The 16,617-nt window shown below is 51.9% G+C and overlaps 1 protein-coding gene across 2 annotated transcripts in view; it reads left to right on the plus strand.

The window, feature by feature from the left end:
- EPHB1 (EPH receptor B1) overlaps positions 1–16,617 on the plus strand; it is a 70,195-nt gene that overhangs the window by 17,634 nt on the left and 35,944 nt on the right. For both annotated transcript variants that reach the window (XM_082054945.1, XM_082054946.1), the window contains exons 2-3: positions 5,429–5,493; positions 9,038–9,719. In XM_082054945.1, coding sequence (XP_081911071.1) covers positions 5,429–5,493; positions 9,038–9,719 — 747 coding nt within the window. The remainder of the gene's footprint in view (positions 1–5,428; positions 5,494–9,037; positions 9,720–16,617) is intronic.

The raw sequence follows: 16,617 nt of genomic DNA on the forward strand, positions 1-16,617 counted from the left end.
GCTTCCAGACACATCACCCAACATATTCCAATTTACTATATCCTCTTAAGGATGGTGTTCGCCGCTTGTAATTAGAGCGTTTCATCCGGCAGTCACAGCAGGCAGCGGCTTATTGATAAAGTTGTTATATAGTTGCTGAGCAAACCGTTCCACCCCCCCCCCCCCCAAATCTGAGCTTCATTAAGTTATTGCCCGCCCTGCTGTGATGCATCTTCATGAAATCCATGGCATTGACGGGGGATCCCAGAGGAGGGCCGGGGCTGTGCTGTGCGGCCGCAGCTTAATGCATCCCCTTGCAGATCCACACAGCACGCTCGGCCTTGGCTAATATATATATATATATATATATATATATATGTATATATATATATATATATGTATATATTCCTTTTCCAATGGAAAGTGGGTGTTTTTTGGCCACCGCAGGTCTTCTCCCGCTGGCTGGTGGTGTGATGCCTGAGATGTCTTTGCAGAGCGGGCACGGCTGCTCCTCTCGCCCAAAAGGTTCATACAGACCCCAAAGCATCAGCGTTTCCCTTTAAAATACATATTTTGTGTTGACTGGCTTTATTGTTGTTTAGCGCATCCTCTCCCTTCTCAACCGGGTTTGTTACTCAGCGGGTAATTCCTCATAACGAACCTGCGGGAGATTGATGGGGAGAGCTTGTTATGCACTTCCAGAGCAGTTTCACCCTCGTTCTGTAGCAGCAAAATCCACCATTAAAGGCAGAGAGCCATGGGAATGATGGGACGTAATTAGTTGTTGCTGTAATATTTTTGATTGAAAGCGTGCAGACACTGTCAGCGGCGCTTTCGGCAGCTCTCGGGTAGCTGTGAAGAGCATCAGGGCTTATCAAAGGAAGAGGCTGGTCCTGCTTTACCCGCCTCTCCAACGCTGTCATTAAACCCTCTGGAGATGTCACGACGTTCACCGGGGCGAGCAGCGATGCTCCATCCCACTTAGGGGCAGGAACCCGATGGGGAAACCTCTGTAGAAGAGAATTTCTGGGGTGGGGTGTGCGCCCAGCAGCTTATCACCACATGGATCTGATGTTTCTGCTTATTCTCGGCTTCACCCCAAGTTCAGGGTTTATCGAAACCTTAGATGTTTTGGTTGGAAGCACGGTCATGGGGAGCAACCTGGGGTTATTCGGGCAGCCTCCTGGTGTGTGCTTGGACCCCTACATCTATAGGCAATCATAAGATTTTAAATTGAGATTATTCCCCCGGCACCCGCGGGACTTTCTTTGCGTTGGCATCAAGCGGTGTGATGCAAACCACGGGTAGCGGTGATGAAAAGCGTGATGCGATCTGGGCTCGGCTTTAAGCCACGGCAGCCGGGGGGAGGCAGAGCTCGTGGCATCATAGCGGTTAATGTTACTTAGCAGTAGTCTTTGTAATAAAGCGTCTTGGCTCTGTTTCTCTATTGTTCCCTTTCCCCGATAATGTCACCAAACTTGGACAGAAGCTTCCCAAGCTGTGCGCTTGCCTTGGGCTGATTTTTTGCTGAAGCTTTTGCGAGAGAAAGAGGGGGTAGAGAGAAAGCTTGGCGTTTATGAGCATGAAACTCAGGGGGAAATACAGTGCTTTGCTTATGGAGGGAAAAAGTCTTGCTGTTGTGTGCCTTCAGAAAGTTGTGCTATGGGGCTGGCACTGCCCGGGGGGCTGGACCTTGCCCTCAACCCATCGCTGCTTGCTCAGCATCATCGGGATCAGTCTCAAGAAACCACCCATGGAGCATCCTCTGTCCCTGATTCCCTTCTGTCTCCCCTCTCCCTCTGAAGGTTCGGCCATCGACACACACACTCCCCATGCATCTCGGGGGGGCTTATTTCCAGCAACTGGCATCCTTGCCAAATCTCCCTCTTCCCATCTGTTGTTAGCAAGCCTTCTCTCTCCTTATTTTGCTTAATTTCTGTCTCTTTCCTCTTGGTTGTCTTAGGCATGCCTGCGTCTCTCTACATATGCCCAAGCATTTGCTTTCGAGTGCCTGCGGCTGGCTCCTGCCGTTATCTTCTTGCAGGAGCGAGAGCTGCTGCTTGCTGGCTTTGGGAGAGGGACCGTGTCCCCGAGGCATCTCTTAAGGAGCAGAAGTTTCTTTGTGGCCTCCCCAAGCAGAAAATTTGTTGTTATATCTGTTTCTTTCCATATGACAAGAAGGTTAGCCTCCTTGCCTCTGTTTCTCTCTGCCCATAGCCAGAGCTCGCTTCTTGCTGGGGAGCAATCACATATTCTCGTGGTGGGACTCGGCAGGAGCCCTCCATGCTGGCGAGGTCTGGAACTTGCTTTCAGAGTGGGGATTTTGGGAAACAAGCTCAGCTTTGTTTTGGGGTGGTTCGGAAGGGTTGAAATCCTTAAATCCTCTTGGGGAGAGTGTTTGGCAAGGTGGCATCATCTGCTGTGAAACGATGGCTCCTGTGGTGGATCCTGCATTGCCTTGCTCTACGCCTGGCTACTCTCACCCCAAATATCTTATGTTCCCCTTGCTGCTTGCATGATACCAGCCCACCCTTTGCTCCTCTGGGATGCAGCTCATCCCTCCGCGAGCATCGGCTGCATCTCGCACCCCTGTGCCCGGGTCCTCCCGCCCGCATTGCGCCGGCGCTGTCACAGATGGACGCGCTGCTCGGCGGTGAGGGTGCTGGTGCATTCTAATTGCTGGCATCTTTACTCGTTACGAGTGTAATTGTGAGTAGACGTTTGTTTTTGTATTGATAATTAGGGACTGGAACAGATGGCGAAGGCTTAGTTTAAAGTAATGTGTCCATTAAAGAAAATCTACTGTATACAGCTGAAGATTCTTCACTCTGAGAGAGCTCAGCTCGCCGTAGCAGAGCTCATCTTCTCCGTAACGAGGGCTGCAGCCATCGCAGCCTGGTCCGCTGCCTTTGGTGCAGCCTCAGGTCCCAAAATCTCCTCTAAGGGAGTGTGTTGAGCTCCTTCCCCATCAGAGCATCCCCTGGGCATCTGCACGGTCAGAGCATCCCCTGAGCATCCTGGCAGGAGCAGTACCTTGAGCAGGCAAGGCGGGGGCTTTAATTAATACCCAGAGCCAAATAATGAGGGCTGGTCCTCGCAGCAGGACGTAGGAGAGGCGCAAGGTGTCTGTGCAGCTTCTCTGCTTGATTAACGATGCTCAGGCTCTGGTCCATGTTAATCCCTTTGTTAGCGTGCAGAGCAAAGGGGTTTTACTGCCTGCTGCTCGTTTGCCCTCTTCCAATTGATGGCTGGCTGGAGTTGAGGGTGATCCCTTTGTCCCGCCACTGGTGTTTTGCAGCCCCTAGATGGAGATGTGGGTGCTGGGAGCCCCATAGCGTCCCCCTTTTCTCTGCAGGATCTTGGGGTGAGGGACACCAGTGTCTGTAAACCCTCCCCTTGCTGCAGGAGGGTGCTCGGCAGCCTCAGCCATAGATTGTCCCTCTGGGGTTTCCCCCAAAGTCACAGAAAATGAAGTAAAACTCAAGGTTTCCTCCGAGAGGAAACATTGGAGGTCAATGGGAAGTTGCTCAGCCCAGTCCTTTTAGTGCCAGAACCACTGCAGCTGTGGGGTTTGGGTGAGCTCAGCAGGAAGCTGAGCTGAAAGGGAGATTTAACTGTTTTATTTCATTAAAAAAACCCAACCAAACCACGCTATTTTGCCAGGTTATGGCTACTCTTGTTTGTGGCACAGTCCCTGGGAGCCGAGGCAGGAGATGTTCTGCAGAGGGTCAGGTTTTTAACGGTGGGTGGCTCTCGGATCTTTTTCCTTTGCTTGGCAAACTCCTTCAGCAACATCTGGAGTTGTTGATGTGTTTCTATGCATCTGCGGTGGAAACTGCAAGTTGTGACCTCCCTGGCCACCGGCCACGCGGTTCCCTTGTGTCTCAGGAAAGCTCCGTGGTGAAAGCTTCTCTGTGGTTCTTTCCAATTTATTCACGTATTTCTCTTTTTATTTAGTTATTTTGAAGCCTGTTGCTTCGGGAGGTGCCGTGCTGGCTTTGCTGCTGCGCTTTCCTGCTTTGTTTCCCAATTCTGGAGCCTTTGGGGAGGGACGGGGTGAGATTTTGGGAGGGGAGCGGTGGCACTTGGGAGCAGAGCCGGTCCTCACGTGCCGCCGTCCCGCACCGCAGCCGTGTTTTATCAACAGTAACATTCCCCTGTCATCGCCCCACCAAAAAAGCCAAAAAACAACGCCCAGGGAAGGAAGCTGTAAGTGCACGGGACAGGAAGGGAGATGATGGAGCGAAAATCCTGTCTGAACCGACCCTTGCAAGAAGGGACTTTCCTGTAGCTGGGTCTGTCCTAACTTATTGCCTCAGTTTCCCCTGCACAGCATGAGGATACCCTGCTTCCCACAGGGAGAAACGCCAAGGATTTGGGGGGCTCTCCGGGCATCCCTCCCACATAACCCCACAGGGAGATGTTTGCCTGGCCGTTCGCTTCCACCTTTGCATCGATTTGCGCATGGGCACACCTGCCTGCTCGTTTGACAGGGGTTTAATTAATGGTTGTGTAATGAGGCGCGTGGCTGTTGGCAAGGGAGGGAAGGCTTGGTGGTGGTGGGAGCAGAAACTCACTGGAGGTTTGGATGTCCCGTGCAAAACACCCCGCAAAGCACGTCTGCAACAGGCTGGGGGCTTTGAAGCAGCATCCCAGGACCGATTTAGGGGTGCAGAAGCTTTGCAAGCCCCCCTGCAGCCTTTTGCTCCCTCTCTGGCCTCTGCTCGCCCCAGGGAGCCAGGCTGGGTGGTGGATTTTGGGAGGGGGGAAGGTTTATCGCTGGTGCCAGGGCAGGGAGTTCCCGGTCACTCTCCTCCAGCGGCAAAGGGAGGGGTGGGAAGATTAATAGGAGCCTCGTTTCCCGCTTGTGATCACCGTGATTGGGTGTGGAGAGATTAAAAGCAGCCGTCCGGCGGCAGCTTGTGTTCCTGGGCTGAGTTTTATTTCCTGACCTTTATTTCTCTGGTTGGGCCCCTTTTCCTGGCGCTGCAAAACTGCCCTGAGTATCTGGGACCATGGCGGGACGGGGGATGCTCGGCTGTGCCAGCCGCTGGTGACACATCCCCTGTTTGGTCGAGACACGGGAATCGAGGAAATCAATCTGCATGTCTGCTTGCTGCAAACAAATAAATAAAACCTGGAGGATTTTTCCCCATCTGTTTCTATATGTTGTTACTCTCGCCGTTATTCTTGTCGTGTGTTCCGCCTTTTACTTTTTAAAGAATGAAAGTAGGGAAAAGTCAGCTGTGGTACAGCTTGTAGACTCTTGTCTTGCCCTTGGTTCATTAGATGCATTAGGGCACCTGCTGCTTTATTTCTGAGCAACTCCAAGGGTTGGATGCCGCGCTCCCTGAAGGCAACCAAATGTTTTTCTGTGGCTCTGCACTTATAACGTCATCAAAAACATGGGGAGAAACTAATCTGCTTTGCTTTTCTTGTGTTTCCTCAGAAACCCTGATGGATACGCGGACGGCGACGGCCGAGCTGGGCTGGACCGCCAACCCTCCATCGGGGGTAAGTGGCCCTCGATCCAAACGTCATCTTGCGAGGTTCACGTTATTCTTCTCGAAACGCTGCTGGGGAGCTGGGGAATTCACAGCAGGAGCAGCAACGTCCTGGGATCTTGGTGAAAATGGAGCTTTTCTCCATCCCTATGCTCTCTCCTCCCCTGCCTGTCCTTCTCCCAAGTGAAGGGTCCGGCCTTGTCACCGCTCTCTGTCCCTTCTCTCACGCCTTCCCTCTCCCTGTGCCAAAAGGCTTGTAATTAGGAAACATTAGCAAGCTCAAAACAGCTTTCATACCTGGAACATCATCCGTAATTGCACTCGGCAGTGCTCTTCCCTGGCTATTAATGTCACTTTTATGAAGTAATGAGGAACAAAACACCCTGAGGCACTTAAAACATCTTTTTTTTATATAATACGAGCCTTTGAGGAATGGAAGCATAAAATAACCTGACTCACATTCCCCTCACAGAGAAAGTGAGAGATGGAGTCGGTGGGGAGAGGAGCAGTGGTGGGAGGGATGCGGGTTGATGGATGGGCATTGTGGTGGGACGGGCAGGGATGGGGACAGCCACAGGGACTGTCCCTGTGGCCTCCAGGACGTGGCACAAAATGGGGAAGGATGCCAGCCCCTGGCTTTGTTAGGCCGTGACTGTCTTGGCCAGGTCCTCCAGAGAAATGAGGTTGCACAGCAGCACCAGAGCTGAACCATACACGCAGCAGGTGAAAAATCCTTTCCAGGCACATCAGAGGCCCTTGAATTGCGTTGAGAAAAATCTGGGCCCAAATAAAATGCTGGCAAAATGTGAGGGACTGCGTGAATAGCTGCCCGCAGCTGCTATTGCTGAAAGCCCAGGCAAGGCAGACAGGGAGCTTATGTTCTAAGGCCACAGCAGTCTTGTCCTCTGCGGAGCAGCAGAACGAAGCCTCTTTCCAGCCAACATCCCTGCATCCCTCCGTGCGCATCCCTGCATCCCTCCATGTGCATCCCTGCATCCCTCTGCGCATAATCTGTGTCACTCCATGTGTATCCCTGCATCCCCCTGTGCATCCCTGCATCTCTCCGTCTGCATCCCTGCATCCTTCTGTGCATCCTTGCATCACTCCACACATCCCTGTAACCCTCTGCGCATCCCTCCGTGCACATCCCTGCATCCCCCTATGCATCCCTGCATCACCTTGCGCATCCCTCCATCCCTCCGGGCATCCCTCCACATGCATCCCTGCATCCCTCCACGTGCATCCCTGCATCCTGCTGCACATCCCTGTGTCACTCCACGAATCCCTGCAACCCTCTGTGGATCCCTGCATCCCTCCGTGCGCATCCCTGCATCCCTCTGTGTGCATCCCTCTGTGCATCCCAGATCCCCATCCCTGACCCTGCCCTGCCTTGCAGGGTGACCTAAGCCTGTCCGTGTGCTGATCGGGCATTAATCCTCTGTCTCTTGCTCCTCTCAGAGTTACTGGTGAGTCTTCTCCTTTACAGGAGTGTATGTTAGATCTTCCACAAAGTATTTTAAAATACTGGGTCCTTTATTTAAAGACAGAGTTAGTCCGTAGTGCATGTTGGAGTACGACTTCCCCTGCGAAGTCCCCTTGCTTGTGGACTGGGCTTTTTTCAGTAGTGCCAGGTGCTTGGATGGGTGGATATGGAGCATCTTAAAGTGCATTTGGGACTCCCCAAGTGAACCCTCAGGCAGGCACTATGTCCCAGCCATGGCAGGTTTTGGAGTAAACTGGATGCCAGCTGAAAATCAGCAATATCTTCCTCTCGCTCCAGGCACGCAGTGGTCTTTACGAGTTGCAACACTGGGTTTTAGGGTTTGTCCTGTTCACAACAAATATTTGAGGGCAGATTTGTGCTGTTCCTTGGCTTGTCTGGTGGTAACGGCCACTATTTGTGTGAGGCTTGTCCAGGGAGGGTTTGCAGATCATCACCCATGTCTGGTGTGCTCCCCAGGGACTGGGACCTGAGCTCTCCCGCTGCTCTCCTCGCTGGGCGTGCTTTAAATCTCAGCAGAGATAGAGGAAAACATTGTCTTAATCCCCAGCTCTCTGTGAATTATTTAGCGGGATCTTGTCAAAATGATGCATTTGTCACTGTTAGAGCATCGATGTCACCGGGGGGCTTTCAGTCATGGGGGCTTTCAGACCTGCTGCTCTTCAGTGCCCGTTTGCAGGAGCGCTCAAGCCAAGGAGGCATCAGGATCCGGCCCCAAACCCTCACAAGATTTCCAAGTGGCTTTTCACGAGCGCTGGAAGAGAACTTGTCTGACGTTAATTGGACGGCAGGGCCGGAATTCAAAGCCCATGTGGGAATAGAAACAATGCAACCTCCTCGCTTGGGAAGGACCCTGATGTGAAAAGGCGTCTGGTAATGAAAGGGCGTTGAATCCACACATCTTACCCAGGGTGGAGAGGGGTTTTTTTGCAGCGTGGGATGAGAAAGGAGAGCGCTCAGCTGGATGCGTGAGGTTTGATTGCTGCTCTGGTAAACATTGCTCAACGACAGCGTGCAACCTTGAGCTCTGATCTTTGCTTAAACTGAGCAGAGCTGAGGAGGTGGACCCGAAAGCAAACGTTCTGCTGCGCTTGTTGGCAGCATGTAGAGAACCCTGCTTTGAAAACAAAACAAAAACCTGCGATCAGGGCTGCGGTTTCCAGGGGAGAAGCCAGGTGAGGAAGGTGGTTGTTGAATAGAAAATGGAAGAGGGCAAGGTCTGGTTGTAGGGTTGGTTGTGGTGCATCAGCTCTTTGGGGAGACTCAACAACCCGGGGCAGATCGGTGTCACCCCCCTGCCGTTGTGTCCCCACGTAAGCACAAATAAATGCAAGTGCTGCTATAGCGTCGCTCCCGGAAATTATGCATGATATTCAGCTTGCTGCTTAAAGATTGCCATATGAATAATGCTGTTATGAGGAGACTGTAAACATGGATTAGTTAAAATGAATGGATTATGAGGTTGTAAATCTGTCTGTAGGACTCTAATGCCATCATAGACTATTCACAGTTTGCCGCTGTCCCTTAATTGAAATTGTAGCCTGGATTATATTAATGCCCTTCTATAAATCGAATTGCAAATCTATATTCCCTCTCTCCGTGGCGGTAATGTTTTATTTAGTTAGTTTTCTTTGCCGGGGGAAATGATCCTATCATGCCGAGAGCCCGGGGTCAGACTTGCTCTCCAGCCCACATGCTGGTCGGGCTCTAATGAAGCCGTAGCCCCATGTACTGCTTTCCTTCCCATCTCGGGGTGCCCAGACCAGCTTTCATCTCATTTTTACATCTTCTCAGGGCAACTCAGGTGGTTGCCCACGTGGAAAAGATGTTTTAGCATCAGGTGGGGAGAGGCGTGCAGGGGCAAGAAGGTGAGGATTTATTCTGATGTTGGCCCAAGGGGTGTTTCTGCATGAGTTGTATGTCCATGACCATGTTCCTAGTCCCCTTTGGGGCTTTGGGATTCTCCTTCCAGCCCTGCCCTGTGCAGGGTGAGCTCATGGGTCACCACCGGTCCCCCTGCCCCCCTCTCATTGCTTCTCCCTTCCTTCTGCAGTGGGAAGAAGTCAGCGGCTACGACGAAAACCTCAACACCATCCGTACCTACCAGGTGTGCAACGTCTTCGAGCCCAACCAGAACAACTGGCTCCTCACCACCTTCATCAACCGACGCGGGGCTCATCGCATCTACACCGAGATGCGCTTCACAGTGCGGGACTGCAGCAGCCTCCCCAACGTCCCCGGCTCCTGCAAGGAGACCTTCAACCTCTACTACTACGAGACGGACTCTGTCATTGCCACCAAGAAGTCCACCTTCTGGACAGAAGCACCCTACCTCAAAGTGGACACCATTGCTGCTGACGAGAGCTTCTCCCAGGTGGACTTTGGTGGCAGGTTGATGAAGGTGAACACAGAAGTGAGAAGCTTCGGGCCCCTGACCCGCAACGGCTTCTACCTGGCATTCCAGGACTACGGGGCTTGCATGTCTCTGCTGTCTGTCAGGGTCTTCTTCAAGAAGTGCCCCAGCGTGGTGCAGAACTTCGCCATCTTCCCGGAGACGATGACGGGAGCGGAGAGCACCTCTCTGGTGACCGCCCGCGGCACCTGCATCCCCAACGCCGAGGAGGTGGACGTGCCCATCAAACTGTACTGCAACGGGGATGGCGAGTGGATGGTCCCCATCGGCCGCTGCACCTGCAAGGCTGGCTACGAGCCGGAGAACAACGTGGCCTGCAAAGGTAAGCTTGGCCTTGGCTAACGAGGCGCTCTTGTTGTCTTCAAGCTATGCTTATGTGCTGGTTTGACTGAAAATGAGTTAATATTCTTCATGCAGTTAGAAACCTTTCTTTTTCATAGGTAGCACTCTCATTATTTGGACTTAGTTTGAGAACAAGAGAAAACACCCCAGCACAGAGTTGATGTTTTTAATTTTAATGTCTGAGAGCCAAGGATGTTCTGAGTGCTCTGCCCACAGGTGTGAGGCATTGAGGAAGGGGGGATGGATGGGGCAGAGCTGGACTGACACCCAGACTGATCAATAAGAGTATTCCAGCCCATTAGCATCATGCTTCATATGTAAGAAGAGTGGGGACCTTCCCAGCTCTCTCTTAGGTGTTTTCTCTTGTGTGCATTTTTTCCTTCACTTGTTTTGTTGGAGTTGGGGGAGTTTTGGTTGGGGACATTTAGTTCAGCATTTTGCCATTTTGCAGAGGCCTCTGAGTCTTTCTGCCTTTTTCCTTTTTACCTCTTTTCGGGACTGGAGTGCGGCTCCCTGGGACCGGCTGCTGGGTGGTGGACAGAGTTCATGAGGAATTGCCTTGAGTATTTTTTATTTCTATTTTATATATATATTTACTAGTAGTGTATTAGTATTTTGTTGTTTTATTAAACTGTGTTTATCTCAATACAATTTTCTCCATTCACTTTTGATTCTCTCCCATATTGGGAGGGATAGGGGGTGAGCGAGCAGCTATCATGGTTGTATTACTAACTCGGGTTAAACCATGACAGCTTAACAAACTGTTGGTCCTCAAACGAGCTGTTTTGGGGAAACAGCCGTTTTGAGACTGGCTCTGAACGTGCCCTGACGCGGTTTTGCTCCGGGGAGCGGGATTTGGGAGCGGTGGGCAACCCGTGGCTTCTCGGTGAGCGGCCAAAGCGTGGCCGGGACGCCGGTGCTCGCGGGGAACCTCCCGTCTCATCCGCTGCCTTCAAAGCGCCGCCCGAGCCGCTTTCATCTGCCTCGTTATTTCCCCGGCCAAGCTGCGGGAGCCGGGTGGCCGCCGTCGGGCCCGGCTGCAGCGGAGCTGCTCTGCTTCTTGGCATTAATTGGAAATGATCTTTTTTGTTGTTTTATTTTGGGTTCCCCAGCCACGCCGCCAGGGTGCTGCTGCCTGCTGGAGTCCTCTGCAGCGCGGGCTTATGAATATGGAAATGATGCTTGCTGCTTTTCATCTCCGTTCGCCGTTCTGATGAATATTTCCCAAATACCGTTGGAGGATTTTTAATTTTTTTTTTCTGTTATCTTGACTTGCTGCCCATTCCTTCTCCTCTCCCAAATCAAGGTGGTGTTTTTGCACACTGCTTAGAAGAAAGAGGGGTTTTTGCATAAGAAACTAACCTGGTTTTGTTGGCGCTTTTCAAATAGAAAATGGGCACCACCAGGTTGAGGAAGGGTTGGGAAGGAGGAGAAGCTCAAAGGGTTATGTTAAAGTGCTTTAGGGCAGGTTTTGGGGAAGGACATGTCAAGAGGAGGTCTGACTTGGACCTCTTATGGTGCAGGTGGCACCAGGCTTGGCTGTGATGCTCCTTGGGGTGGCCACCATGGTGGCCTGTAATTCCAGACACGTGCAAATAGCAAGCCTGGGATTCAAGCTGTGGACAAACTGGTTGGTTCTTTTGCTTTAAACCTGGGAGCTTGTGTTAGTTTTCACTGTGAAAATAAACATTCCCACCTTGTCAGGGTGGGGATGGTGATGCCTTCCATGCCAGGGCTCCATAAACTGGGAAACCACCAGTGTCTGTGCCATTTCATGTCGAGCAGAATCACCAGTGGGTTCCTCTGCGTCCTTGAGATGCTCCATTGGAGGGAGGGCTCTTTGCAAAACCGAGCGTTTCTGGCGAGACGTTCCTCTGCTGTTGACTAAACAAACGGAAAGCGCACATGGTTTTATGGCAAAACGACATTTTCTCATCATGGAAAAAACATAAATAATCATTTTAGCTAAAGACTGGCATTGGGAAATAATGTCGTTTTGCCAGAAATGTAGGGAAACAGCGATAATGTAAAACTGCGGCAGATTTTGGTGGTGTTGCCCTTTCTACCTGCCGCTGGCTGGGGTGGTGGATGTGGCCAAGGGAGGAGCATGTTGCATCTACCCAGCTCTTGTTGTTGGGCAGGACAAATGGACAGGGACAGCAGGATACGGGAGGCACAGGAGCAAACCTGTTGGTGGTAGACCTGTCTCTGTGGCTTTTTTTGTTTCTTCTTCTTGTGCAACCCCCAAAACACTAATGATGCGTTCATGCCACCAAAGCTGCACCCAGCAGACCTCTGTGCTTTGGGGAATTGCTGAGTTTTCTGTCCCATGGCGATGTCTCCGGCTGTGTTCCCTCTCCTCGTTAGGACTTTGGAAAATTCACCGCACCGAGTGAAAAACCCGACCTGGGGTTGGACTCCAGCTTCTTGGGAGCTTGGGTGCACCTTTTTGCCATAGAGCTTCTCCTTGTATTCCCATGGACCTTGGAGACCAAGAGGGAAGAACTGAGCCCACTGCAGCCCTTCCCAAAGGTCTGCGGGCAGGAGGTGGCACATGGCGAGGTTTAGAAATGGTAATTTGTTGGGTTTTCTCTTTGTCTTTGCGCCGTTGAAGGGCTCGTGCTCTCCCGCTGGCTTTGCCTCGCCGTGACGCTGCTGGGAGCCATGTGTTCCTGACATTGTCTCAAAGCCTTCGTCAGCCTGAGATGAGCCACTTAACGAGCCTGCAGGAACTATCACCAAGGAAAGGAAAAAAAAAAGAAATTAAAAAATCCCTCGGTATTTTAAGACTGAGAAAATGGGCCTAATTTCTCAGCAGTGGGGAAAAGAAGAGGGTTGGATTGTTGAGCTCCCCGTACCCCTGGGACACCGGCTGTGCCCATCATGGGGCTGTTAGACCGGAGCGGGTCTGCGCTAACAGCCGAGCTCGGGGCCGCTTGGGGACTCATTAATCCCGGCTTTTATCGGCACTTAGGCGCTTGTGGGAGGCGCAGGCAGAGCGCAGTGTTCATCAGGGGCATCTTGAAGCCCGAAGAGATTGCCGCTGTGTTTTACCATCAGTCACAGGGGGGTCGTTCCCCCCATGAGGTGAAGGGAGGTTTTCTGTATCGATTTGCCGTGTTATGTGTTTGCTGGTTGGGATTTGGCGCCGAGCTCCTGGCTGGCACGAATCCACGTTGCTCTCCGTTGTACCCAAAAACCCGGCGGGACTGCCCGCCCCGTCCTCTCCATCACCTCGTGCCCATCAGAGCTGCGGGTCAATGCGAGATGGAGATGGTATTGAATCCGAAAATGAATAATTCATTGGGTTGCGATAGCCCGTGCTCCGTTCGGGTTGATATTAAACCCATTCGTCTTGCTCTGCCTTGCTTTATGGCTTCCCTGCGTGGTCAAGGTGCAATGCATCATCGAGGTGGGAGGAAAAGCAGGAGTGGGGATTGTTGGGAGGCCGAGGATATTGTTCAAGACTTTGGATGAGCTGGGTGGATTTCGGTGCTTATCCTTCAGCAAAATTATTAAACCCTTTCTCTGGTGGTGTTTCACTCTGAAACCTAATGATGGCAAGGTAACACCTCACTAGAAAATAACAGCAGTTGTGGGTCTCTCAGCTTTTATCCCTTTGGACTCTGAGGATGGGGCACTGAGTTTGTATCTGCTGGAATCATGCTGACATTCTCTCTGGCCTTCCCAGTACCAGGCGATAACTCAATTTCACAGAGAAGCCAGCGAAGGATAAAGTTGGGGTCTAAATCAGTGTTATGCTGAATTTTTACTTTGTATTTATAAACTACAGGAGAAGGAGCGAGAGAGCAGTCTGGCTGCTTCCTGGGCTTGCCTCGCTTTCATTTTCCCCTCCTGGCAAATTTCTGCCGTAGCATGATCAGGATAACAAACCCACCTGTGTGCTCGCAACAGCTGGAAATCTGAGCTAGCGGGGATGGCAAAATTAAAGGAAAAAACCTCACAAAATAAGATCAAAGCTGGGCTGAGATGCAGAGGCTGCTCTTTGAGCATCCCCTGCATCCCAAGCATCCCCTGCATCCCAAGCGTCGCCTGCATCCCAAGCATCCCCTGCATCCCAAGTGTCCCTTGGATCCCGAGCATCCCTTGCATCCCAAGCGTCCCCTGCATCCCAAGCATCCCCTACATCCCAAGCGTCCCTTGGATCCTGAGCGTCCCCTGCATCCCGAGCATCCCCTGCATCCTGAGCATCCCCTACATCCCAAGTGTCCCTTGGATCCCGAGCATCCCTTGCATCCCGAGCGTCCGGTGCATCTCAAGCATCCCCTGCATCCCGAGCATCCCCTGCATCCCTGTCCCCCAGCCCTGCTTCAACTGCCGACTGATGCACCAGAGCTGGGGGGTTTATTTTGGCCTTGTCCATCCTTTTGGTTTCTTCATCTCCTTCCTCCGTTTGTCCCTCCCTCCTGCCTTGTGTGTGGAGGGCTGGATTTGGGGAAGGGGGCAGTGGGGAGGACACATCCCACCAGTGGAAAGACCAGCAGTGAGCAGCCCTGTGCCGGTTCCCCTGTCATCCTCCCCTTCCACCCAGCAGCCCTGGTGATAATTACCCATTTCCTCCATTTGTCCATCACAGGAGGCTGCAAACAATAGCAGAGTGCAGAATTTATAAAGCGATTTTTAAAAAATAATAATAATTACAAGAATTTTATAATCAGTAGCAGAATAACTTGCTAACTCTTCAAAAAAGGGAGACTTGAAGTTTTCCCCCTCAAATTGTTGCTTGTGCTGAGAACTGGCTCTCTTCACTCTCTTTGCCTGTGTCTTTGTATTGCAGGGTCTGCAGAAAGGCCCTTTTTTGGGTTTTTTAGGGTGTTTGTTTGTTTGGGGTTTTTTTGTTGTTTGTTTTCTCCGTGCTGCTGGTCCATGTACTTCCTGTGCTCTTGGATTTGCTTTAGTGGAGCTGAGCCATCCCAGCTGGCTGGGAAGAGCATCCTTCTCCTCTGGTTTTGAAGCAAAAATGTAGGTAGTAGGATTTCAAGTTTTTCTCCTTAAAGAAGCTTGTTTGGTGGCACAGGATGGGGTGGCCGGTGTGTCGGGGCTGCTCCTCCCCAGGCATCGCTTGGGTGCCTGGGCCACAAGAACCATCCAAAAAGCTGCTCTTAGCCCAAAGTGAGAGCATCTGCACAGCCGGGGCACTTTAGCGACAGCTGAAACATCCGTGGGGTGTTTTATTCCACGTTTAGCTGAGCCACAAACCTTGCTCAAAATAGACCTTTTCCTCCTTTTTTATGTTTTTTTGCACAATATCAAGTTTCCTGCCCCCTCTCTCCCACCCGAGCTGTGCTGGGAAGTAGCAGCTCTCCCGGCTCTTCCCGAATCCGGGGGTGACCACTGTAGGGACGGGGTGATGCTGTAGGGACAAGGTGATTGATGCCGGAGGGACAGGGTGATGCCAGAGGGACGGTGTGATGCCGGAGGGATGGGGTCATGCTGGAGGGACAAGGTGATTGATGCTGGAGGGACAGGGTGATGTTGGAGGGATGGGACGATGCTGGAGGGACAGGGTGTGATGCTGGACAGTCGGGGTGATGCTGGAGGGACAGCGTGATGCTGGAGGAACGGGGTGATGCTGGAGGGACAGGGTGATGCTGGAGGGACATGGTGATGCTGGAGGGACAGCGTGATGCTGGAGGGATGGGGTGATGCTGTAGGGACAGCGTGATGCTGTAGGGATGGGTTGATGCTGTAGGGATGGGTTGATGCTGTAGGGATGGGGTGATGCTGTAGGGGCAGCAAGATGCTGTAGGGACAAGGTGACACTGGAGGGACGGGGCGACGCTGGAGGGACAGCGTGATGCTGTAGGGACATGGTGATGCTGGAGGGACAGCGTGATGCTCCCCTTTGTCGCAGGGGCTTTGCCTTCTGGCAACCATCTCCCCGCTTCTGCCACTGGGTGGAACAGGCAGCCCAGTTTTACCACGGCCACACTGCAGGGGAGAAGAGTTTGAACAGCTATGCCTCAAAAAAAAAAAAAAAAAGAAAAAATTGGAAAGAAAACAGAAAAAAATGTGTGATTTTTCTTAAATTATGCCTTAATGAAGATATCCATTAACCCCTGTAATAATTTTGCGAGGGAAATGTCCAGGAAAACCTTGTTAATTTCTTTTTTTTTAATGAGTGTGATGGGCTTTAATGGAAGTCTTAATTAGATGTTATTAGCCAAAATGTTCCTCTGGTGGATTCAAGCCCTTTTCTCTCCCCTAGCGCAGCGATGGGGAAGGACCGTCTGTCTGTCTGTCCTGGATGTGGCTGGGGGGAGGCCCAGGCCTCGCTCCCTGGCTCTGCCCCCCAAATCTCCAGTGGGGTCCAGGGGCTCAGCACCACCATCCAGCCCCCTCCAGAGCAGAAAGGAGGGAGAAACCTGGAAATAGCTCTGGAAACGGGGTGAGCAGGGGCCTCAGAGGGGTTACGGAGCAGCCTCTGAGCTGTCACTTAGGGCTTGATTTTTCTGCATGGTGGTTTTATATTTTTCCTCCTCAAATTGTACCATGGGCCGTTTATGTATTTCTCCCTGCTCTATAATGAGAACTTCTGAGTGGTATCACAGAATGTTAGGGATTGGAAGGGACCTCAAAAGATCATCTAGTCCAATCCCCCTTCCAGTATCAAAACAGGAAGAAAAACGTGCTCTCGGAGGAGCTGCCACAGCCACGAGCATCCCCGCAAAACCCACCCAGGTTTTTAACCTCCCCTTTTGTCCCCAGCCCCGGTTCCCACCCCAGCAGCATCACGTCCAGGGCCGGGATTGTTCTCCAGGACAATGGCAGAGCCGGAGGAAGCGCTGGATCCGGGCGCCCGCATTGTTCCAGCCCTGTTTGCAAACCGCCAGCACCTGGCAAAGCCACTGACTCAG

This window comes from Streptopelia decaocto, assembly GCF_964273445.1.
Source record: "Streptopelia decaocto genome assembly, chromosome: 6".
Lineage (NCBI taxonomy): Eukaryota > Metazoa > Chordata > Aves > Columbiformes > Columbidae > Streptopelia > Streptopelia decaocto.